Source organism: Helobdella robusta (genome assembly GCF_000326865.2).
Source record: "Helobdella robusta unplaced genomic scaffold HELROscaffold_51, whole genome shotgun sequence".
Lineage (NCBI taxonomy): Eukaryota > Metazoa > Annelida > Clitellata > Rhynchobdellida > Glossiphoniidae > Helobdella > Helobdella robusta.
The window spans coordinates 160,013-186,559 of NW_008705261.1; the positions used below are offsets into that span (position 1 = coordinate 160,013).

General features: G+C 34.0%; 4 protein-coding genes across 4 annotated transcripts in view; 2 read left to right on the forward strand and 2 right to left on the reverse strand.

Moving 5' to 3' along the window:
• Window positions 1-1,153: 1,153 nt before the first annotated feature.
• On the forward strand, window positions 1,154-6,897 carry HELRODRAFT_178936 (hypothetical protein; the record flags this gene model as incomplete). The annotated part of the gene is made up of 9 exons (XM_009027811.1): window positions 1,154-1,205; window positions 2,127-2,261; window positions 2,510-2,609; window positions 2,892-3,127; window positions 3,450-3,590; window positions 3,683-3,817; window positions 4,397-4,546; window positions 4,902-4,944; window positions 5,754-6,897. 9 exons carry the CDS (start codon window positions 1,154-1,156, stop codon window positions 6,895-6,897), a joined length of 2,136 nt encoding a protein of 711 aa, XP_009026059.1.
• A 4,455-nt stretch (window positions 6,898-11,352) lies between these two features.
• HELRODRAFT_136179 (hypothetical protein) lies at window positions 11,353-11,972 on the forward strand (the record flags this gene model as incomplete). The annotated part of the gene is made up of 3 exons (XM_009027812.1): window positions 11,353-11,421; window positions 11,511-11,655; window positions 11,749-11,972. Coding segments are annotated over 3 exons (438 nt in total), but the record flags the coding sequence as incomplete, so codon positions are not given.
• A 924-nt stretch (window positions 11,973-12,896) lies between these two features.
• On the reverse strand, window positions 12,897-22,837 carry HELRODRAFT_193470 (hypothetical protein). Its single transcript, XM_009027813.1, has 18 exons — window positions 22,800-22,837; window positions 22,515-22,778; window positions 21,991-22,087; window positions 21,632-21,707; window positions 20,514-20,629; window positions 20,105-20,242; window positions 18,218-18,425; window positions 17,858-17,946; window positions 17,105-17,243; window positions 16,944-17,021; window positions 16,436-16,516; window positions 15,976-16,064; window positions 15,310-15,420; window positions 14,865-14,913; window positions 14,642-14,672; window positions 13,877-13,979; window positions 13,649-13,755; window positions 12,897-13,546 (listed from the first exon to the last, which is right to left on the reverse strand). Exons 2-18 carry the CDS (start codon window positions 22,736-22,738, stop codon window positions 13,441-13,443), a joined length of 1,842 nt encoding a protein of 613 aa, XP_009026061.1. The 5' UTR covers window positions 22,739-22,778; window positions 22,800-22,837; the 3' UTR covers window positions 12,897-13,440.
• A 2,354-nt stretch (window positions 22,838-25,191) lies between these two features.
• The window catches only part of HELRODRAFT_178939 (hypothetical protein), a gene marked incomplete at both ends in the record, with an annotated part of 3,672 nt that continues 2,316 nt past the window's right edge, over window positions 25,192-26,547 (reverse strand). Inside the window, one exon of the mRNA XM_009027814.1 lies at window positions 25,192-25,357. Coding sequence (XP_009026062.1) covers window positions 25,192-25,357 — 166 coding nt within the window. The remainder of the gene's footprint in view (window positions 25,358-26,547) is intronic.

Consider the following 26,547-nt stretch of genomic DNA (forward strand, 5'->3'; position numbering starts at 1 on the left):
TGCACACACACACACACTCCACACACAGTACTCATACGTATAGACGCACACAAACACATACACAGACAGACACACATATAAAAAAGAAACATATGCGCGTATTTGTTAGTCTAGTTTACAGTTTGAAATAATGATTATAGGAATGATTTTTTTTCTCTGTTTTTACATAACTCCCACTGCTCCTAAAATGATATCAATTAGTTGCTGTGTGTGTGTGTGTGTTTGTTCGTGTATGTGTGTTCGTGCGCGCGCGCGTGTGTGTGTTTGTACGTGTATGTGTGTTTGTGCGTGCGCGTGTGTGTGTGTGCATTTGTGTGTGGAGTATGTGCGTGCTTAGAGTATATATGTTGTATGTGTTTTTGTGTTTGTTTGTGTATGTGTTGGCTTTTATTTATGTGTGTGTGCAAGTGTGTGTGTGTGTGTGTGTGTGTGTGTGTGTGTGTGTGCGTGCGTGCGTTCTTGGATGCATATGTTTTTGCATTCGTTTGTGTGTGTTTGTTTTTATGTGTTTGTTTGTGTGTTGGTGTGTGTGTGTGTGTTGGTGAGTGTGTGTGGGTGCGTGTGCGTGTGTGTATTAATAGTTCTGTGTTTTATGTGCCATGAATGAAATCTTTAGTTAATGAAATTGTTCGGAGAACGACTAGAGGTTCCTATTATTCCCCAATAATATTTTTTTATCACCATTAAAACCATCACCATCATCATTGTCACCATCATCATCGTAGCGAGATAGATAGATGGAGGAAGAGAGAAAGATAGGAAGAAAGATTTCGAAAGAGGAAGAGAGTGATAGATAGATAGATAGAGAGAGAGAGAGAGAGAGAGAAAGAGAGAGAGAGAAGTGGAGGAGCAAAAACAACGAATGGACGAATAAAAAACTGAGAGATAAATGAGAAAAAGAAAGAAAGGAGTAAATAGAGAGAGAGAGAGAGAGAGAGAGAGAGAAAGAGGGAGAGAGAATCAAAAAATTAATGTATAAACGCAGCGAAAAGCAAGTTAAATTGAAGAATAAATGTTCGTTGTGGAAAAATTAGAATGAAAAAGAGAGAGAAAAAGATAAACAAGGATGAATAAAAAAAAGTGAAAAAGAGAGAGAAAGAGAGAGAGTGGGAGAAATGGAGGGAGAAAAAGAAGAAAATAAAAGAGGATAAATATGAAAGATGTTGGAGAGATATGGTTTAATGTTGGCTGTAAAAACCTCACTGGTTAACAATGCTTTTATGACTTCGTAACTTACGAAGTGGTGATGGATGATTTGATGATCGGAGTGATGGATATATAAATGAGTGGAGTGATGGACGGACGGATGGATGGATGGATGGATGAATGGATAGATGGATGGATGGGTAACATTGAGCGTGTTTGTGCCTAAATTCATAAAAAAAAAATCGAATGACAGATGAATAGATGGTCAGATAAATGAATGGTTTGATGGATGAAGGAATGAAATGAAAGATGTGATGTTGTGTCCGTGTGTGTGATGTTGTGTCCGTGTGTGTGATGCTGTGTCCGTGTGTGTGTCTACATGTGTTTATAATGAAAGATTAATAAACTGATAGTTGAATAGATGAATGGATGAACGAATGAATGAATTGAGGAATGAATAGACGAATTGGCGGATGAATGGATGAATTGGCGGACGAATGGACGAATCGTATGTGGTTAGTTGTCATAGATAGAAGACAGGCAAATAAACCGCCAGACAAACAAAGAGACATTCAAGCAGGCAGAGCAATAACGCAAATTGAAATAAATACCTAGATTGAATATCATTTTTAAACCCCGACAACTTGTTGGATGTGTATAATTATGGATGGGTCGCATGCAAGACTCCATGTAGAAAGATCTTCTTGGGTGTCAGCGTCAAAAACTAAATTGTTCTCTTCCTTCTATTTCTTTATTTCTTTCATAAGAAAATTTCATCCATCCATCCATTCATCCATCCATCCATCCATCCATCTATCCATCTATTCATTCATTCATCAATTCACCCATCCATTCATTTATTCATCCATCAGATCATTCATCCATCATCCTTTGGCCAATTTTTTCCAGTTATTCATAAATCACATCACTCGATCAAATTAATTTTGTTTTTTTACCCCTAAATATTTTTCGTTCGCCAGGGAATCTGTACATAGCCCACGTAGAGGTAGCTGACTCGATGGACGGGAGACATTACGTCTGCCTGGTTAAGAATAATTTACTCGATAGGTTTCTAAAATGTGATGGACACATCATCAGACCTGTCATTGCTGAAGGTTTTGATGGTTGGTTGGTTGGTTGGATGGTTGGTTGGTTGGTTGGATGGTTGGTTGGTTGGTTGGATGGTTGGTTGGTTGGTTGGTTGGTTGGTTGGTTGGTTGGTTGGTTGGTTGGTTGGTTGGCTGATTCTTTGATTGCCATGTTGATTGGTTAGACAGTAAAATTTTTAAATAAATAGTTATATAATTATTTTACTTTCAATCAAATGAAAACAATAATACCGTTCAGTTTTAATAATTTTCAGAGACACGTTGCACACCCACCAAAATCAAATGGACCAGCCCTGAAGTGGACTACGCCATTGAAGGGGGTAACAAAACTTTGAAGTGCATCTTCAGTGGAAGGTTGAATGCATTCTTCATTCTTAACATTGTCATAATTTTTGAGGACCATCGTAAAATCGTTGGGTCTTCGGCAGATACCATTTTACAAACACACAACACACAAACACATGCGCACGCACGCACATACTCACACACATACGTACACACACGTACACACACAACTACACACATACACAAACACACACACACACATACACACACACGTACACACACAAGTACACATACACACACACGTACACAAACATACACACAAACACACGTACACACGCACGACTCCAACAGACCAACACCCACAGTAACTTGGACGCGACTGGACGGCCGACCTTTGAACTGCGGCATTCAAAACATGACCTCGCCTTCTGAAGGTCACAAACTTTCTCAAGGTCTCCACACTACGGAGCTGTTTATAAACCACGTGACCGCAGACTGCAGTGGCGTCTACGTGTGTGAAGCTGCTAGCAGCGCTGGTGATGGCTGTGGTCATCCTATGGAGAAAAGGCTGGAGCTGATTGTCGAGTGTTGGTTGAAAAATTTGTTTTAACATACTTCCACCTTTTACAATCTTGTTAGGAGAACTAATTTTTAATATTTTATTACTATCATGCCGGTTGTTTAAGATGGATTTATCTAATAAATAGTAGACTGAAATAAATTTACCAAAAATTTCTTAATGTTCGTTGATCAACATTGAAATTCTTGCCAAACCAATTAATTAACCAACCAACTGCAAGCCAAGCAGTGATCCATGGTCAAATAACTAATTAACTACGCATTAGGAAATCATTTTAACTTCCAACCCTATCTGTTTGTTTTTCAATCCATCGACCAATCAACAACCAGCTCCTCCTCATTGGATGAACATTCAATCGATCCCACCAATCATAGAGGCCAAAGAAGGTCAGGAGGTCATCCTTAACATTGAAGTTCAAGGTCAACCAGCACCTGACCTCATTTGGATGGCCAATGGTAACGTGTTGCCAGGTAGAGTAACTATTGTCTTAATCGTAATAGTCGGTTAAATAATTTTACTTTATTTCCTATTAATTATAATTAAAAATCAATATCAATACCAGCCAATAACAGAACATCAATTGACAAAGGCCACCTCCGATTGGTCAACGTAACATCACGTGACATTCAAATCGTCCAATTGCGAGCCAGCAACAAGCATGGCTCGATATTGACCAGCATCATTATCAATGTCAAAGGTGGGGTTTAACTCTTTTATTTTTCTATTCTTTCATTCGTTCACCGTGTAGTAGTTATTTGCCATTTCTTAACGATAATTTCGAAACGTTTTGTGCCAAGCTATCGGTTGCGCAATGTAATTTTGAATGGAGACTAATTGAATGTTGTGCCACCAGTTAGAAACTTTCAAAATACTTTTTTTTCAAACGTTCTAAACCATTTTAATATAAAATTCTCTGGTGTTAATAAGTATGTATCATATAATACATCTACATAATACATATATAATACATCTCGAAATGCGAGCTATTGTGTGAGAAGAGGACGACGGGTCATGGAGCTTTGTAAAATTTAAAACTTGAAAACAAATTATATCTTGTATATTAACCTTGTATGTATATTATGCTTGTGTATTAGCCGCAGTTGATAAACATGCTTACCACTATGTAGTTTGTATTTAAAATCTTGGATAAAGAGATATAGAAATAGAGAAATAAAAGTGATTGTTGTTTGAGACGGAAAAACATTTGAAACGAAAGTGACAAAAATAAATTCTATTTAAAATTGAAAAATTAAATTTTTTGTCTTTTTTCTCTCAGCGCCCACCCCTACACCCCTGGACGCCATCCTCCCATTTTCGCCCACCTGGATGGCCCTGGTGGCACTCCCTGTGGCCATCTGCGGTGTGGTGGTCATCATCATGGTGTGTGCTTATAAGAAGAAGAGGAAGTTAGGAGAGAATTATAAAGGTGAGTGCATAGATGGGTGGGTGAATGGATGAATGAATGAGTGGATGATTTGATGGATATATGGATGGATATTTGGGTAGATGAAACGTTGGATGAATTAATGTACGGATCGATGAATGGATAATAGGATGGGTGAATGGGTAATTTGTGGGATGAATTGGATGGATGGATGGATAGATATAGTGCTTGTTTTTGGATGGATAGATGGAGGAAACGATGAATGAATGAATTGATGAATGAATGAATTGATGAATGAATGAAATGATGAATGAATGAAATGATGAATGAATGAATTGATGAATGAATGAATGCACATTCACTATCTTTATTTTTATTCTATGTAATCACCGAACAGTTTTTGAAAAGGGGAAGCAAGAGAATTTGGATGATATCCCAATGTAAGTCTCCTTATTAATTGTCTTATCAACGCGTCTCACCAACATGTCTAATCAACATGTCTAATCAACATGTCTAATCAACATGTCTCACAATGCCTCATTATCCATCTCTCATCATCTCATCCTCATCTTCCATGTCTAATCATTCCCTTAGTCCTTTTTTTCACTCATTCTCATGTATGATATAGTTTCAAATATTTTAAAATTAATCACAAACAATCTAATTTTCATAACAGTTTTCTCAATTATATCTGTAATCCTATTTCTTTGTTAAATTAAAAAAAAGCCAGCTTTTTTAAATTACCAAATTTTACAATTGTAAGAAGGTCGATCGAAACAAATTCTAGTCAAATTTCATCTGGAGTTTTAGTTAGATCTTAACTATAACAGCTCTTATTCAATGTTAAATCTTATCCATTGTTAAGTTAGTTGTTGTTGTTTACCATTGCTGTTCTTCAGGGGTGGGCAAACTTTTTGCTGTGAGGGCCGCATTGAAAACTATTTTACTTTTGAAGGGCCGCATATGTACTTAAATAGCCAATTTTTCCGACCCAGGGAGGACTTTTTTTAAATTTGTGGCTCCTTTTTTTTAGTTCATAATGTCTGGCTGACTACATTTTTGGCAAACAAGGCTTCGCGGGCCGCATAAAATAGCTTCGCGGGTCGTACTCTGCTGTACTTGAATTTACCAGCCCCACCCCTTCTTGACACCTAGGTTTTTGGTGATTATTATTTGTGGTTTCTATATCATTGGCCTCGTTGATTTTATTTGAAATGACACCTGCTACAACAGCTTTTTGAATTCACAGGCAGTCTTTTCCCTTGTTGAACAACAACATCAACAACACTTTCAACAACAACAACATTAACAACATCAACGACAACATCGGTAACATCAACACCAACAACAAAATCTTTCTCGAAGACCCAAATATATTCAACAGCAGTTTTGCTGAGAAGAAGAGTACCTCTACGACATCAACAAAAAGTTTAGAGCCAACCAACTCTCACCAACAACAACAATTACATTACCAACAACCACAACAACAACAGCAACAACAAAACAAAAAAATCAACAACCCAACAACCAAGGCCGGCAACAACAAAAACTTCCTCAACGTGAAAATCAATAACAACATCAACATCGCAACACAGTTCAACGACTCCAGCAACACTGCAACATTTAACAACAACAACAACGACGACGATGATGGCGACGACGATGAATCGATCTCTAGTAGTCTAGTCTCCAATCAGACTGTCGTCAACAGATCGAAACAACAAAACAACAAGAGCGCAAAAAACAACACCAACAGTTTCAACACATTCAAGTACAGCAACGATAAACAACAACAACAACAACAACAACAACAAAGAAGATCGTCGTCGCCACCGCAACTACCACAGCCACTTACTTGGAACCAGCCGTCACCACACTCCCTCTCAACAAACGCGACACCAGTTTTCCAACACCCGCAACAACTTCAACAACATTTCTGCCAACATCATCGCCAGCAGTCTAAGCAACCGTTTCATCACGTCGTCGCAAGTACACCAACCTCAACTCTCAGACGACTCGAACGACAACAACAACAACTTCTACAACAGCAGCAACAACAACATTCTCAACAGTTCTACCCACAGCAACACAAACTACAACAATCGTGTGACTTTCCTCAACACGTGCACTTATGCGAGAGCGTACCACCAATGAACGAGCAGACTGAAGTATGCCTACACTGTCCGAACTGTGATGTTGTTGTTGGTGTTGACGCTGAGACCAGCAACAACTGTTGCAATGATGTCATGCAACATTTCCTACAACAACAACAACACTTGATACAACAACAACAACAACAGCAGCAACAAATTTGTCAACATCAGTATTTACAGCCACAACAAATCACACATCCCAGCAAGATACTACACTTAACAAGATCAACTTTATTATGAATTTTCTGAAATGATGATGGACAGAAGAGATTGAATGAGTGAATGATTGAATAAACGAATGAATGAATAAATGAATGAATGAATGCATAGATGAATGAATGAACGAATGAATGAATAAATGAATGAATGAATGCATAGATGAATGAATGAACGAATGAATGAATCACGAACCAATGAACCAATGATTTTTTACAAAACATATAAAAACCCCAAAACTTGACTTTGTTTAACTGTATTAATTATATAAGTAGCTACTAATGAAATGAATAAAATTTGTGTAAATATAAATCTAATCAGTGAATGACAGTTAGACGAATTCAAATTTTAATTAAATCTAGAGTTTACAAATGATTAAACTAATTAAAAACTAATTAATTAATTTTTTTAAGGGGTTTTTATTTATTATTTCCGAACCATCAATAAGTGCACTTATAATTTTCATACGTAATGTTTTTTTTGCAGTAGACGTGTCGATCAAAATTTAATAATTTTTTCCATTCTTTGATTTTATTTATTTAATTAATTAGTTACTTAACTAATTAAATATATTATTTATTCAGTTTTATATTCATTCATGTTTTCGTGAATTAATCTGCCATTTAGTGAAGTAATCAAAATAACACGTAACTATGTGTTTCCGTCTATCGATCGTTGAAAAATTACTTTATTACCATCCATCCATCCATCCATCCATCCATCCATCCATCCATCCATCCATCCATCCATCCATCCATCCATCCATCCATCCATCCATCCATCCATCCATCCATCCATCCATCCATCCATCCATCCATCCATCCTTCCATTCATTCATTCATTTATTTATTTATTCATCCATCCATCCTTCCATTCATTCATTTATTTATTCATCCTTCCATCCATCTATCCAACCATCCATTCATTCATTCATTCATTTGTCGGTCAACGCGTTACGATAGAGGGGGAAATCCCTGCATTCGAAGCCGATCACAGAGGCTCAGCACTCACAGAACGCCTTCAAGCAATCAACTATCACGTACAGCTACATGTGCAATCCATCTATATACATACAGTCCTTTATGAATTTGCTATGGAAGATGTTCATTGTCCATGATAAATAATATTGCCATATTTAAGCACATCTATATAGTTGTATTAGTAATAATAATAATAATAATAATTAAAAAATGACATTTAAAATATTTGTAATACCGAATAGTCTTTTACTTTTATATCATAATAATTAACAATTATTATCCATTCGTTCGTTCGTTCGTTCGTTCGTTCATTCATTTATTCATTCATTCATTCATTCATTCATTCATTCATTCATTCATTCATTTATTCATTCATTCATTCATCCATCCATTCATTCATTCATTTGGACGTAGTAATAAGGGTAGCGAAGGCAGTAGTAGAATTAAATCTACGCCTGCATCTCACATAATTTTCTTTTTTTGTTGTTTTCTTCATTTAAAACTGAATTGTTTGTGTTTTTTTGTGACGTGTTTGTCTTTCTGGTGACGTTCTTTGCTAATAAACGGATGAATTTTTTCTAGAGTCTGTTCGGGAAGGTTTTTAAAAAATTGAAAAATTTATTATATTATTTATTTATTATAACTAAAGTTCTACTATCATTATTATTCTTAAATCAGCATCGTTAATACTATTAAGTAGTTTACAATTGTCTTTCAAATTTTCAAAATTTTCTTTTTTAATTCTCATATTTATAATAACTAATATTCTATCATTCTAGACTAAGTTTGTTAAAAAGAAATTTACTCCAAATGACGGACAGAAAGCGTTGAAAGCATTTTGGCGAATCACATAAAATGAAAAAGAACGCACAAATAGGAGATATATACTAATTAATAAATTAATTATTTAGTTAGTTTTCCAATCGATAAAGAATTGATTAAAACAATCTCAGTAGCGATGTTTTGCAATTTGTAAAATAAAGAAGTAGCAAGTAGTGGCGCTTAATCTGAATTTCAATAATAATTATTAAACTTAAAAATTCCACATTAAATGACATTATTAATTTTTATAGAATTTATATAAAAATGTTATTCTCCATGGCGATTTTTATACTTAAAAAACTTTTATCAAATTTTGTGTGACTACTGATTGAAAAAAAATGAAATTGACATGTATTGCTCCAAATATATTGGCAGAAGAGTTTGCCAGTTTGATATCTCAGATTTCAATCGCATTTGCTTATTTCAATGAAATTAATAAAATATAAAAGTAGAAATATTGATTTTAAATCAAAATCTCTACTAAAAACGTTAAAGTTATTCACTAAGCTAATGTAATCATTAACTATAATGTATTCGGTTAACTTGAAATGGCCGTAAAACTATTTTTATTAATTGTCCGGTCGACGACGAGTCCGTTTCACTCCAATGATAAAAAGAGAAATCACTTTCAAACTATCGTTTTATTTACAAATCGATAATCAATTAATTAATCAATCAATTAAAAAAAATCAAAATTGATTAATTTTACTAATAAGAGTTAACGTTCAGAAACTATCGCTTTCCGAATAACAATTCACTAAAGTATACCGCAAATACAATAAAAACCCAACGCAAAATCAAATAACTAATATTGCTTTCGACACTAACAATCAATCGCTTTCTTATTTCAAATATTCAACAACAACAACGACGCCCGTCCAACAGCTCGCATGCCTTTTAAACTTGTCTTACAGACGCTGTCAGAAGTTTCTGGTTCCTCCTCGAACTGTATGCCTTCGTAGCAGCACAAGCGCCTCTAGCAAATCCATTTGTGACGGTTATAACAATATCATTTCAAATGTTAGAACCACATTTAGCTTTGCAGAAGTTTTTTGTTTATATTCATTTTTGAAAATTGATTTATTATACAAATATTATAGTTATTATTATTATTATTTTAAGAAAATAATAATAAAATGAATTATTATTCTACTAATTTTAATTTTACTCCCATTGTCAAGGTAGAAATTTATTAATTTGTTCGTCCATTGTTGGCTGGAGGTACAATAGGTTGAATTTCGTCTGTCGAGTTTTCAATACTCTCGTGAATATTTGATGAAAATTTGAATGATCGTGAGTCCGTAGTACTGAAGTCTATTGAAGTTGAGAGGTCGATGTTAATTTACTATGTCGGCAAACAGATGATCTTAAATAAATAAACGCTTCTAAACGTAATTTTAACCCTACTGTAATTTTAAACTCCGGTAGCTGTGCAAGATTTTGGCATTTGGTTGATGTAAACCTTTGCTGAAAAATTAGTTTTGGTTTCATTTTAGCGTAATTTTTGTGGAAATTTATATTATCTTTAATTAATTTGTTTAACCGATTAAGTTGGAGAACAGTTAATTGTTCGAGGGATGTGGTTGGCATTAGTTTTAATTTTTACAATTTCATTGTCATCGTTAGCTTCGGCAATTGACAAAAAGTTTCGAAATCTGGGAGATCCAAACAACCCCATATGTTTTGCTTCCGAACCTACCACGGTACTGACCAACATTCGATCCTTACTGGAGTGTTCTAACAAATGTCATCATTATATTTCTCCCTCTGATAATAACGTCACTTGTAACGCATTCAACTACCAATCCACTGAAACAAGTGGTTCAGCTAAGTATTGCCAACTCTTTCATTTCACTTGTGGTACCAATTTTACGATTCTTCCAAACAAAACTGGTTGCTTGGCTTTTGAGGTTTGAACATTTTTTGATATTTAAGATTGTTTCTGAAACATCTTCAACATCATGGGCCACAAATCTTATTTAAATTGATATTCCTTGCAGGATTTCTCAGTTAGCCATGCAAAACGTTAGTAGTTTTATGTCTATAATTTTTTTTTCAATCGTGTAGAGAACGGAAACGCAGCTGGTGGCGTCAAACGTTTATAGGAATTTCATTCCATGTGAAACTTGATACCAAACAAGACGATATTAACCTATCTTCTTGAACAGTGTGTGTGTGTATGTGTGTGTGTATGTGTGTGTGTGTGTTTGTGTGTGTGTCTTAACAGAAAATAATAGCAATTTCTTTATAAAGTTGTAAATATATGAAAAAGAATTATTAAATAGCAAACAGTGTAGGTTGGGCTGCGAGCAAATCCTGCAACTTTCCATTCACTTTCAATGGTGGATTGTTCTACTCTTGTTCCAACTCACTACCTGGCATCAACAATCCTTGTGCTCTCTACATGTGTCTCACTGGAAACAGGCAGTTGTCCGTCTGTCTTGATCCTCAAGGTTTGATAATTTTTCCTCTGAAAGAACAAAAAATTTGACAGAAAATCTTTTCTAAAATGTTTTCTTAACTTTTATTTAAAATTTTTCTGAATTATTTCAACAAAAAATTCAAAAGTTATAACATTTTTTCATTATTTCAAATTTTAGGTTATAAGGGAGTCAACGAGACGACCTGGTTAAACATTTCAACGTTCGATAACTCAACCGCTGTTACGTCTGTTAATGGGTGGATTGTCATTCAGCAGAGGATTGATAATACGCTGAGTTTCAATCAGAATTGGAATACCTACAAGGTAAAGATTTCAAAAAAGATTCGTAAACAAATCGAAAATAGTTTATTCTTTAATAATCTGAAACCTACTTCAACTAATAACATTGACAGTCTGGTTTCGGAAATTATTGCCTGAATTTCTGGTTGGGCCTGGAAAAGATGCACCAACTGACGTCATTGGCCGACTACAGGTTGAGGTTTGAGGTCCTCACCAAAGGTGTCTGGGTTTCCGATGAATATGATCATTTTGTGGTCAGTTGTTCTCTTCATAACAAATCATTGTTGAATCCATTTGCTTCGGTCGGGTGAAAAATTTCTTACTTGATCATTTATTTATTTATTCAGGTAGGGTCGGAGTTTGAGAAATATTCCCTCAATGTTTCGGGATACTGCGGATACAACAATGACGTTTTAAACAACTCAAAGAATCCTAAAGTCTGCCACAACGGAATGAAGTTCTCAACCCCTGATCAAGATAACGATCAATCGAGTGATGACTGTGCTTATAGGTTTACTTCAGGGTTTTGGTTCAATTCCTGCTATCATTTTAATGTGAATGGGATGTCTGGTTCGTACGTGTTGAATGATGTGGGTGTTTCCGTCACGTCTTGTAGAATGATGATCAAACTGAATCCATAGATCTGCTCTACGTACGTATTCCACTGACAACAAAAATTGATTTTATCAAGCTATTTCTATCCTAATTATTTCTGTGTGCTTGACGTAGTTCTTAATCACGTAGTTTTTAATCACGTCACCAATTTCTGAGTTTCAACTTTTAGGTCAGGAGTGGGCAAACTACGGCGCCGTATGCGGCCCTCGAGGCCTTGTTCGCCAAAGAAAATCCTTAGCTAAACATTATGACCAAATAAAAAACCACAAACCTTGAAAAAATTTTTTCACGTTTCGAAAAAAATTCGCTATTTAAGTACGTATGTGGCCCTTCAAAGGTCAAAAAGTTCTCAATGCGGCCCTCTTAGCAAAAAGTTTGCCCCCCCCCCCTGTTTTAGGTGTACTGTGCATTCATATTTACTGAATATTAAACAAATTTTTTGTTTTTTTAGCTGCTAAACGATTATAAGATTGTGTGTTTTTATTTCAATTAGGTGTTTAATCATGTGTTTAATGTAATTTTTTGTAATTTTTAAAAATAGACACAACATTATCATTATGTCAGTGCGATATGATTTAATCTAAAACTTTAACTGCAAACTACCATTTTGATGTAGTCAATGAGGTTTCGTGCGTTCGTTAGCCTTTGAGGAAACAAAAAGATTAAAAGTATAAAAATGTTTTGACGGATTTCACTCGACTGATCCATTATCATTGGCATTAGTTTGGCTTTGGCTCGTTGGCTTTTGCAAGTGCTAATGAATGTTGCCCGGCGCGTATCGACCTTTCTACGTTACCATCTCCATTGTTTAACTTGTTTAGCTAATCGGAATACATTTATTTCCTTCCTTGTGTGAAGAAGCAACAAAAATAAGAAACAAACCGGAACTTTGAACAGTTTGATCTTAACAAAAATACACTCAACTTTTTTAAAACCATGACAAAATAATGGGTTGAATGAAAATATACTCAACAATTTTTAAGATTGTTTACTAAAAAAAAAAATCCGTTTTTAACTTTCATTTAACATGTTCCATCACTCTATAAACATCGTAAAAATTATCTTTTTATGGATTATCCTGATTTGAAAATAGAGAGGAGTTCCTTCTTTTGAGTCTGAGAGCCAAACAAATAATAACAATAGCAACTCGGTTGCCATCAAAGAAAAAACAAATACATAATTTATTTAAAATATCCGTATTTACGAATTCCGGTTTGCACACATTTCCTCATTTTGAAATCCCAATTTACACACATCCCGACACTTGTACATCCCTACTTCAACACAAGCCACGTTTGCATTCGCATAATTCTACACATTCCTGCCTCGAAACACCCGAAACACCCACACATTTGCACATCCCTATTTTTAAACATCGCCACATTCACACATCTATATTTTGACACTTCGACCCATCCCTGTTTCTGGCTAGCCATTGAGATGCTCCTCAATCCACATGACGCCGTTGATGAAGTTATCCACTTCAACGTCGACTTCAGCCAGTGGATGGCAGGATTCCGGATAGAGGTGGAGTCTGAATATTAATGAGGTGGTCGTGAATATTAATAAGGTGGAGTCTGAATATTAATGAGGTGGTTTCTGAATATTAATGAGGTGGAGTCTGAATATTAATCACCTGACAGTTCGGTTGCTAGCCTTCAGACTTTTGAACAGTTGAAGGCTCTGCGAGGGTGGCACCCTGAAGTCGGCTCCTCCCACCATTAGTAACAAGGGCGTCTTCATCTGCATAAATTAATTAATTAATTAATTAACAACAAATTTTTAATAGGTCATAAACAAAAACCAAAAAAAAATAATTAACTTCTACTATAATTTCATCATAATTATACTACTAAAAAAGTACCTTGTCTACGTACTGCCAGGGCGATTTTGACAGCAGCTTGTTCAGGAGGGCGGGGCTAACGATCATGCGGTCGTCAAAGACCTCTCCCACCTCCGTGTAGACCCTGCAATTTGATTGGTCGATGGCTGTTCATTGGGAATGACTCTTAAATAACATAAAAATGATAACAGGCGAACATCTTCAAACGGAAGTAATGTTATGTGGAAGATTTTAATGGATGAAAATGAGTGACTGAGTGAATGGATTAAATGGATTGAATGGATTGAATAGATTGAATGGATTGAATGAATGAATGAATGAATGAATGAATGAATGAATGAATGAATGAATGAATGAATGAATGAATGAATGAATGAATGAATGAATGAATGAATGAATGAAAGAATGAATAATAAATGAATGAATGATTAAATGAATCAACCAACCAATCAATCAATCAAACTGATTAAAAATTGAACAATCAAGGAAACAAATCTATAAACTAATAAGTGCAAACGTGAATGATTTTCAAAATCTTTCAATCAACCAGTCAATCAGTGAATGAATGAATTAATCAATTAATAAATCCATTAACAAATCAATCAATCAACCAGCTGATCCATCAATAATTAAAAAACTAATCAATCAACCAACTAATCAATCAATCAATTAATCCCTCAATCAATCAATTAATCAATCAGTCAATCAACCGATCAATCAATCAAAGAATCAATCAATCAATCGATCAGCCAATCAATTTATCACGTAAACAAAACGAACACTAACCAATCTGGGATATCCGAAACGCCCAGCATATCTTTTTCAAGAATAATTAAGTTTATTGAAATCAAGAAATAACAAACAAAATATTTTTAATAAGGAAAAAAAATAACAAAAATACTTTCAAAAATTAACGAAATTCGTTGATTAATTGATCGATCGATTGATTGATTAATTGATTGATTGGATGGTTGATTAATTGATTGATATATTAAAACAATCAACAAACTTGTCAAGTTAACGACAGCGTTTCTTGCAACAGCAACTTTAAAGAGGTCCTTTTGTTAATAAACAAACTAATCAGATGAATGAATGAATGAATGAATGAATGAATGAATGAATGAATGAATGAACGAATGAATGAATGAACGAATGACCGAATATGTCGGTCATTCAATCAATCAATCAATCAATCAAGCAATCAATCAATCAAGCAATCAATCAATCAATCAATCAATCAATCAATCAATCAATCAATCAATCAATCAATCAATCAATCAATCAATCAATCAATCAATCAATCAATCAATCAATCAATCAATCAATCAATCAATCAATCAATCAATCAATCAATCAATCAATCAATCAATCAATCAATCAATCAATCAATCAATCAACCAATCAATCACTCATCGACAAATTTCTAATTCAATCGGTCGTTGAAACCAACTAACTGGATATTGACCAATGAGATGCAGGGTGAGGAACCCGCCGTGGGACCCACCAATCACAGCCAACTTATTCGGGTCAGCCTGCCGCCTCGCGATAACTGTGTCAAGCGCAAGCTAAAAATAAAAAAAAATTAATTAATCACTCATCGACAAATTTAACTAATAATAACAACTAACTAATAAATAAATACATAATTTAATAAATAATAAATTAATTAATTAGTCAAGCCAGTAAGTCAGTTAATAAATAAATACATAAATTGATAAATTAATAAATTAATTAGTCAAGCCAGTAAGTCAGTTAAAAAATAAATACATAATTAACAAATTAATAAATTAATTAGTCAAGCCAGTAATACAATTTTACTCTCTTCAAAAAGACAGAATCAAACAGAAAGACAGTCAGGCATAAAAGCACACAAGCACACATACAAAAACAGACACACACATAAATACACACAGACACACACTCACGCAACACACAGACACACACAAACAAATGAAAAAACACAAACATACAAACAAACGCACACGAACATACACACACACACACACACACACACACACACACACACACACACACACACGTACACACACACACACACGTACACACACACACACACGTACACACGTACACACACGTACACACGTACACACACACACACGCACCTTGATATCAGCAACATCTTGAGTTCCAACATTACCCGGAAGGCTTTCCACGTTGTCTTCACCATAGCCCAGTGATCCTCTATAGTTGGCTGACGACGAGTGTGATGATGATGATGATGAGTTTGATGATGATGACGATGATGATGAAGATGAGTTTGATGATGATGATGAGTTTGATGATGACGATCATGATGATGAGTGTGGTGATGATGAAGATGACAATGGTGATGGGTGTGATAATGATGATGATAATGATACTACTCTATACTGGCTAGCATGTTGAATGATGATGACGACTGTGATGATGATAGTTGTCGTGGTTGTGATGATGATGTTAAGATGAATGTGATGATGAATATTAATGAAAGAAACAGTAACAACAACAACACGTATCTAAATTAATTAATTAATTTAATTAATTAATTACTCTCAATTAATTATTAATTAGGTAACAACTGACTCAGCAGCAGAGAGAAGCCAAGCAAGCAGTAGGCTGCCAGTTGAGTGTTGTAACTGGCTAGGAAGACTGAATGTGGTCCACCTGAGGAAGGATGATGAATATTAATGTTATAATGATGAATATTAATGAGAAATTAATGAGAATTAAATATTAATGAGAAGGGGTTAAATATTAAGCAGATTATAATGAATATTAATGAGGCGATGATGAATATCAATCAGATTATTATGAATATTAATTAGATATAAATGAATAACAATCAGATTATGATGAATATCAATTAGATATAAATGAATAACAATCAGATGGTGATGAATATTAATGAGATGATGAAGAATAACAATCAGATGATGATGAATATTAATCAGATGATTATAATAATAAAAGATAGTGAATTCAAAAAATATTTTTCATTATAATCAATGACCAATCCATTTAATAATAGCGCAAGTCATGAATAAATTATGAAAAAGTTATGAATAAATTATGAATATGTTAGCTACCATACCATGGTTGCAGACAATGAGAGGTTGTAGCTTCTTCTTGGCCGTCGGCTCCAACAAGATGTACTCATAATCGACGACACCTGATTCATGAATATTAATTAGGTGTGTGTGTGTGTGTGTGTGTGTGTGTGTGGTGTGTGTGTGTGAGTGAATTAAATTGTACCTTTAGAGTTAGTAACACTGGTGTTCTTTATCTCATTAATCGTCCACGCAATATCGTTCACAAAGTTCTGCTCTGATTGGCTGAGTCTCCTCCAGGCTATTTCTGATTCGCTGCCGGCTGAGGGTAACCTTCCAATCATCTTTAATTAGGTCAACGTTGTAAGAAATGTAGGTCGGTGGTGTTGCAGGGAGTGTATGCGGGGTGTGGGATGTGTGGATGCTGTATAATCAGAGTGGGAATGAATAATCATTTAACAGATGAATTAAACCAATCTGGAATAACGAAGAAATGAATTAATGAATGAGCGAATGAATGAATGAATGAACCAACCAACCCACCATATATTGTGGTTCATGGAAACTTGAGCAGCAAACGATGACGTCATGATCATCATCAACATCTAACAATGTCCACGATCCAACGTCATCACCTATTATCAATCATTATCATCGTCATCATCATCATCATCATCGTCGTCGTCAAATCATTATCATCATCATTATCATCAACATCATCTTCGCCATCATCATCATCGTCAACATCATCATCATTATCATCAACATCATCATCATCATCATCATCATCACCATCATCATCATCATTACCTTTGGAGATTTTGGTAACCGTAGAATTTGTTACATTAATAACAATTAGCTCCTGAAAAATATGACGAGTACTATTATCATCACCATCATCTCACCAATCATCATCATCATTATCACACCCTCACTACCTTCACCACCACCATCTCACCAATCGACTACAGCTGATACTACTGAGGAGAACTCTCTCATCATCGATCCACTTCATCGAACTTCCCCGAAATATTCCAAGAAATTTATCTGAGGATGATGATGATGATGACGATAATGATGATGATTGTAATGATGATGACGATGATGATAATGATGATATTGATGATAATAATGATGATGATGACGATAATGATGATATTTTATCAGGTGAATAGCAGAGAACAACTGGCGCGGTTGCTATGTTACTAAACACCGCATGAAGTCTGCAATCAACCAGGGAACAAACACACAAACAAACGAACAACTAAAACAAAAAAACGAAAAAAACAAAAACAAACGAACGAACAAAAAAACAAACCCTGACACCAGCAAAAACAACAGAACAACTCTAATTCCCAACAAAAAAACTCCAAAAAACCAACAAAAAGATCCCAACCCCAATTTGAGGCTTTCAACTGGAGGACCTTATTTTGGCTGAGAGGGAGGTCCCGAACAACCACCCGGTGTTCCTGGTGGTGTGGGCCACCCTCGTTGCACTCCAGCCACATCAGCATGTCGGGCTTGTGCTGGTTCAACGTAGGAGAGTGCACGGAGGAGTTGTTGGAGGTTATGATTTCTGGTTTAGTCGATAGTTGATTGGATGGTTGGATGTATGTATGACTGGTTGTTTGTTTGATTGGTTGGTTGGTAAGTTGGTTGGTTGTTTGGTTAGTTGTTTGGTTGGTTGGTTGATTGGTTGGATGTGTGGTTGGTTGGTCGGATGGCTCATAGACTGATAGATTCATAGGTTTATTTAATTTATTGTTTTAAAATTGTCTCAGTTTTGAGAAGGCACAAGGACGTTTCGCCTTCGCCTTTGTTTAACGTAATAATAATAATAATAATAATAATAATAATAATAATAATAATAATAATAATAATAATAATGGGCGGTTTATCGAAAATGTGGGTTACCGATTGGTTGGTTGGTTGCTTGGTAGTGTGTCTGCTATCAACGAAAAAAACAACCAATCAACCAATCAATAACCAATCCACTAACTGTTAAACTAATAAACCAACCAATCAACCAGCTTACCAACCGATCAACCAGATAACCAACCAATCAACCAGCTTACCAACCAATCAACCAGCTAACCAACCAATCAACCAGCTAACCAACCAATCAACCAGCTAACCAAACAATCAACCAGCTAACCAACCAATCAACCAACTAACCAACCAATCAACCAGCTAATCAACCAGCAAACCAACCAATCAATCAGTTATCCAGTCAACCAACCAATAAACTAAATAAATAAACAACCGGTATAGCAACTGATAGTAACTAGCAAAAGATGTAAAAGTATTCAACCAGTCAGCCACCATCACTCACTGTATGACTTTTCCTTCAGACTAATTTCATACAAATTGTTTCTGGAGTGAAAAAAGAAAAAAAAATTAATTAAAAACCTCTACTGATGAAAAAAATTTGAAGATGAAACAATGCTTCTGATTGGATAACCTTTAAACTATGAACAATTTGATTGGGCGATTGTAAAATATAAAACATTCTGACTGGGTGATCGTAAGGTATAAAACATATTGATTGGGTAATCATGAGAAATAAAACATTCTAAGTGGATGATCACTAAAGATGAAATAACCTTTGATTTTGATTGGACAATCGTTAAAAACAAATCATTTTTATTCCAAAAACAATTATAAAATTGAGACGTTTTGATTGGACAGTGAGCAAAAATGAAACATCCTAATTGGATGTCTATTTAAATGAAACAAACTTCCTGATTGGACAATAAATAATCCCAAGCTTGTACGGCTCGTTCTGCCAGCCAATCACATAGATCGTATCATCAGTCGGTCCCCAGATGGCCTTAGCAACACAATTTAAATTTTTTATTTAAAATAAGGACATATATTTATTTGAAATTTAATTAATTATTATTAATATTTTCGGTTTTATTTATTCATTCATTCATTCATTCATTCATTCATTCATTCATTCATTCATTCATTCATTCATTCATTCATTCATTCATTCATTCATTCATTCATTCATTCATTCATTCATTCATTCATTCATTAAATCAATCATTCCTTCATAAACTATTCGCTCAAGGAAATAGGCGCACCCCCACTCATTCATTCCTCAATTCATTCATTTGTTCATTCATTCATTCACTCCTACATTCATTGCGATTTGACAATAGAATGTGAGATAAATGATGTCATCATCCTCCCAACAAACCTGCCCATAAGAGCATGACGTTGGCAACCAATCAACTACGTAAGAGGTGAAAGTGGCGGGTTCGAATACACAGAGAACCGGCTCTACTTTCTTGCTCATCTGCTCACCCCAGTCACCTCTGTAGAGGTATGTTGTGCCCTGTGTGCGTGTGTATGTGTGGTGTGTATGTGTGTGTCAAAACATGTGTGATGCATGTCAATGTATATGTTGTGTGTGTCTATGTGTATGAGCGTGTCAACGTGGGAAAAATTTAACCAACAACCAACAACCAACCGACCGACCGACCAACCAACCAACCGACTGACCGACCAACCGACCGACCACCGACCAACCGACTGACCGACCAACCAACCAACCACCGACCAACCAACAAACTAAACAACCAACCAATCATCACCCAGCAACTCACCTCCACTCCTTCTGTCTCAGTACTGAAGTACTTCCTGCCCTTCGCCACAACCTTCTCAGCGATGAAGAGAATTTTTTCACCATCATTCGACCAGGCCACAGAACCGAATTCTTCGTCTGTACATGCAGGGGGTTATATTCTATTCGCTAGTCTTCCTTCCATAATCATTCCCTCGTGAATCTCTCAGAGGTGTGAGCGACAAACACACCACACATGCTACAAACACGCGTACCTCACACGTGCGGGCTGGGATTTCCCTGCGTTCGAATCCAGTGACTGCAACAGCAGCGCCAGACATCTTGACTATTACACTACCAAACAGGTAGTGTAATAATCAGATTAGTCACATTTAGAAACAAGTGTAATAGAAACATTAAGAAACAACCTCTGACAGGTTGTTTCTTAATTAGTTGAAATTAAATTTTGTAGTAGCTACAAAGGCCACAACATCGGCACTACACGATGAACACGTAGCTAGCACTAAACCTGACGCACATAATATTTTTCTAGACAACATGTTAGTGAAAGGTTAAATCCAGTAATGACGTATAGTGGGCGCTACAAAAATTCAAACTTATTTTTTCATTTACTAGGTACTGATATAATACATGATGTAATAGGAATTCAACATGCAAATGTACGTGAATATTTATTGCACCCAGGATGGATGAATTTCCTAAATTTTATCCTCCACAACCCTGTAACGTATTCTGCGTTTCGTTACAAAAGTAAATCTCGTCTCGTTTCGTTACAAAAATAAATCTCGTCTCGTTTCTTTTCAAAAAACAAATCTCGTCTCGTTTCTTTTCAAAAAATAAATCTCGTCTCGTTTCGTTACAAAAATAAATCTCGTCTCGTTTCTTTTCAAAAAACAAATCTCGTCTCGTTTCTTTTCAAAAAATAAATCTCGTCTCGTTTCGTTACAAAAATAAATCTCGTCTCGTTTCTTTTCAAAAAACAAATCTTGTCTCGTTTCTTTACAAAAATAAATCTCGTCTCGTTTCGTTACAAAAATAAATCTCGTCTCGTTTCTTTTCAAAAAATAAATCTCGTCTCGTTTCGTTACAAAAATAAATCTCGTCTCGTTTCATACAGACTTGCGTGCATAGCATACGAACCATCATCGTAGAGGAGCCCGTGGGATTTCAGAGTGCTGACCGGTACGTTGTGCGTCATGCACATTTCATTCCAGATCTGCGTGGCGAAGATGGAGAGGATGATGACGACGACGACGATGGTCATGAATTCACAACAGTTGCTATTAGAAAAATGTTTCAGTAAACTGATGCTGAAAAAAAATGTATTTCGCAGAGGTATCGACAACAAATGCTGAAAGTGTGCGATAGGCTGGGATCTCTTGGCATTTGAACCAGATCACAGTACAACATTGACAAACAGCTTAATCATCTTGCCATCAGGTCTTCCAATACAAACCTTAAAAACTATTCAATTATTTATTAGTGGTGGCAAATAAGACCTCAATGTATTGCTTCACTTCAGATGGTTTGTCCTTATCTTTCGACTGTTTTAACAGAAATGTCTTCTGCCCGGATCTGCTTCTTACACGCCAAAGCCTAAGTGAGATAAAATTATTTTCATCGTTAAGAAACAACAAAATTGAAAATTATGTAAAAGTATTTAATATTTGTCCTATTTCTATTATATAAACTACTCTCGTCTGTGCTTCCAATGGTTACTTTTGCATTATTTGCATAGTTACTTGTTCATTGTATATAAAATAATAAAGCAGTAAAATTTTGAATAAAACTAAATTTCAATATTTTCTATTTTTCATTCACAATTTTTATTGCTATGGTTAGAAAGACACTATCATTTAACTTGGTCGATTTGACTAGCAAATATTGGATTTGCATTGGCTGCTAGTAGCTAGCTAATGAGTCTTAGTTCTTACTTAAGGATTATACTGGTATATCTCTTCTAATTTCTAACTCAAAATTTAACTGTACTAATCAACAGTACACAAAGACTACAGATACTAACACATTCTCAAAAGTGACAGGAGCAGTGACATCCACACTGTCTCCACAGATGACAAACTGGTTGGTGAATGACGTCATCTCATTTTTCATCAAGTTTCTTTGGGACCATGTTGCCGTGATACGTTTGTAGTTCTTGCTGGAAGGGACTTTTTCAAATAGGGCCTTCTTCAGGGACGGGATGCAGGAAAGTTTTTTAAAAATTTCTGCAGCCTTGTTGTTACTCATGATGGAACTTTAACAAAATTAACAGCCCCCAATCAATCAATCAATCAATCAAATTAAATAATGACAGACTCTGGACAGAATACTTTTAGTAAAAAGTAGGATGGTAGAGATAGTCTTGTCTTGTTTCTTGTACTTTGTAGTGTTGATACTATATAATATATCTACTCTACTAGATCTGATGGAGAGGCTGATAGAGACAGAGAGAACCTTGTAACTAGGAGGAAAAATTGTAGCAGAATGACTAAATATGAGTTTCATTAGAAATTAAAATGTATATTTTAATAAAATAATCACAAAGCTTACCGGATCAAAACTTGAATAAGTTGTAAAAAAAATAGTTAAAAGAGATAAAGTCGGCCCCGTCCCTTTAAATTTTTAGCTTAAAAATAAAACTCCACCGAACTATCGTATGTAGGAGGGATGGTATAAATATTATTCGTCGAGTATGTGCTCCTATTACCGACTGTTTGCGGTATTTTAAAATAAAAACCTACTAAATAATTTTAACTAAATATAATGTATGAAATACAATCTATGAAGTAATTAATTTATTATATTTCTCTATTTTTACGCTTGTCCGTTCTAATTTATCTTTCAATTAGAATTCATCTGAAATAGTTAAAGTTAACGGTGTTGCGTATGTCATGTGTGTCCACTGTCCAGTATACTTTTTATTTGCAAAGATTTTTGCGATTATTAACTGAATATTATATATGTTAATAAATCAATTTAGAGATTTATTCGTTTAAATAATTAAAATATTTAATAAATAGTTTATGGAAAAAAAACACCACAAAATCTATTTATAAAAACATTCTTATAAAAAGTCAATCAAAAAAAGGTGTTTATCTGAGTAAAAATGCAAAATGTTCGCCCATATTTTGATACCCTGAGTAACGCGAAAGTTGAGAAACAATAGGATAATATTTACTTATTAATATTTACTTAATAAATTATAACTGCTAAAAATAATATAAGTAATAATTATAACTAGAATATATTATATTATAACCTATTTTGAGATATAACTTATACGCCAATGGCGAAACACGGGACAACCAAAATTGTTTCTAAAGTGTTAATCTTTTCTGTTTAGCAACGATCACCTCCATAAACAAATTTTTTATCTTCTATTTTCCATTGAATTTTTCCTATTCTATTGATTAAGATATAGATGTGTAAAGGCAATTGCAAAAATGCAATAAATGAAATACAATCTATGAAAAAAATTATCTTTACTTTAATAATCTTTCAGTCCGTTTTTTCTGATTAATCTTGCAATTAGAATTTATCCAAAATAGAGTAGGACCTCTTTATAGCAAACTTCTATACAACGAAAATCACTATATAACAAATTTTTTATGTCCCATGAAGTTTCACGTATAAAACTGTTTCTATTGCAAACATTTTATGAATTTAACCAATCAATTAGTTTGTAAAACGCTATTCCGCGATGTTCAACAGCGCTCCTCAGGGAATTTTGCAAACAGACGGGTCTTGAGATCCGCACTGAACTTCGTAAGTGATGGAGAAGTAGTTGGAGAAAGAGGTAGAAAGTTTCAGGGAAAAGGGCCAGAAAAAGCAAACGCAGATTTAGCATAAGAATGTTTGACACGAGTTAAGTAAGAAAAAGAAGAGAACAATCAACATCGCTGTAGAATTCTATCTCTAAAATATCGAGGTTTTGTTTTTTTTAATTAATTTCAAGGTAATGAATAAAGTTGTAAAAAATATTTTGACTTTTGAATGGTTCTGGCATTGTTGATTTATTAAAATGATATATCCCACATGGCATGCAATGTCATGTTACGTGATGATGATAAATAAATCTATTATCACCTATTAATAAAACCTATCACATTTTGCTATGCTAGGTGATAATATTTTTCAGTTGATTTAACTTAATAATTTTATTATCTAATTATATAATCTTAAATCAATTTAGATGCATTAATTTAATCACAGTAGAATACAGACCATATATAATATTTAAGATCCAAGATCTAATAATAATCAAAGGCGCAACAAAAGATTAACATAGAATCAGGGTTCGGATATATAAACGTAAATTAGTGTTATTATTAATACATCATCATATCGAAAATGGTGTATGCGTACCGTACATACAATATATAAGAATACAGATTTTTGTATGTATACAATTGTATATATTGGTATGAATATGTTTATTTACTATGTTTCATTTACTTACAAGTTTGTAAGTACCGTCTTGTTACTATTAAAAGCAATATAAATAAGCGAAGAACTGTTGAAAACAGCCAGAATTAGTATTAGTAAAAGTGGTATTAGTAGTTCATTCAGTAATCTCATTATCATTAATCTCCATTTAATTAATTTTCCAGATTCACATATGACGTGATGTGATAGACGAGGATATTATTATTTATTATTATTATTATTATATTATAATTATTATTTTTGTTTTATTCACTCTATTGACATTCCTCAGAGGATTGTTTTGTAGTGTTATTAGATACCTTGCTGAACAAATAACTTTTTAACTCTCTCCTAAAATTTTTTCCAGGAACATCTTTGAATTGGATACCGATCACTGCGGAAGCCAGGGCAAAAGCCTTACTCATTTCACCAACTTGCCGCCTAAATTCGGTTTAGAAATTTGAAAATGTTCTTAGGGATTTTTTGTTCGGAGGTTAAAAATTAATAAAATTTAAAATGGATACATTTAAAAACAAACAAATGGATTATTTATTTATTGATTTATTCAACGATCTTTAGAGTTTATAGAAAATGAATGAAAGTTTCTCGATGATGAAACGCCGAAAAAATTTCTGAAACATTTACAAAGAAATCAAACTTTTTCTGCTAACATGTAAAAGAAAATTTTTCATCAGGAAATAATTGATCAGATAATATAATAATAAACAAATCATTTAACAAGTGGGTAACCAAATTAACTAGTTTATAGACGAAAATGAATAAATAAACGATAACCAACTTTAGTAAATAAATTAATGAAATAAATTAATAAATAAAAGATTTATTATATATAATTAATTTATTCATTTAATTTTCAATAAAGACTACCAATATTGAAAGCCAATCAAGTAATCAAAGTATTGAGTAATCGAATATATATATATATATATATATATATATATATATACATACATACATACATATATATATACATACATACATACATATAGGATTAAGACTGTCAGAAATGCAATTATTCATGAAAATCACAGCATGTTCGGCATTAGTTAGTTACCCTCTTGTTTAATTTTTTGATTTTTCTAATTTTAAGCATGGTAGAACAGAAAAGCTTTTTTCGGTATTCCTAAACCATCTTCGGTGTTTCAATTGATACGTTGTGACCAAATGCTCAAGTATATATATACTATGTCTCTACAAAGCTAGTTCTTTGTCAATTCTTTGTTAATTCACTTTAAACAAACAAAGAATTAACATTGCAGAGGAATATATAAATTTAAATATTTATATTTGAGCATCTGGCCACATACACAACGTATCAATTCGATCACCGAAGATGGTATAGAAATACAAATAAATCTTTTTTGGCTTTGAACTCAAGAAACTTGACAATGATTTACGATCTACCGTTAGAAAAATCGAAAAATTAAATAGGAAGCTAACTAACGCGGAACATGCTGTGATTTTCATTGATAATTGCAAATATATATACATATATATTTATAAATATATTCATATATATTCATAAATATATATATATAGCTAATATATAATATAAATAATATTTATTTTATATATGTATATATAATATACATATAATACATTCGAGTGCG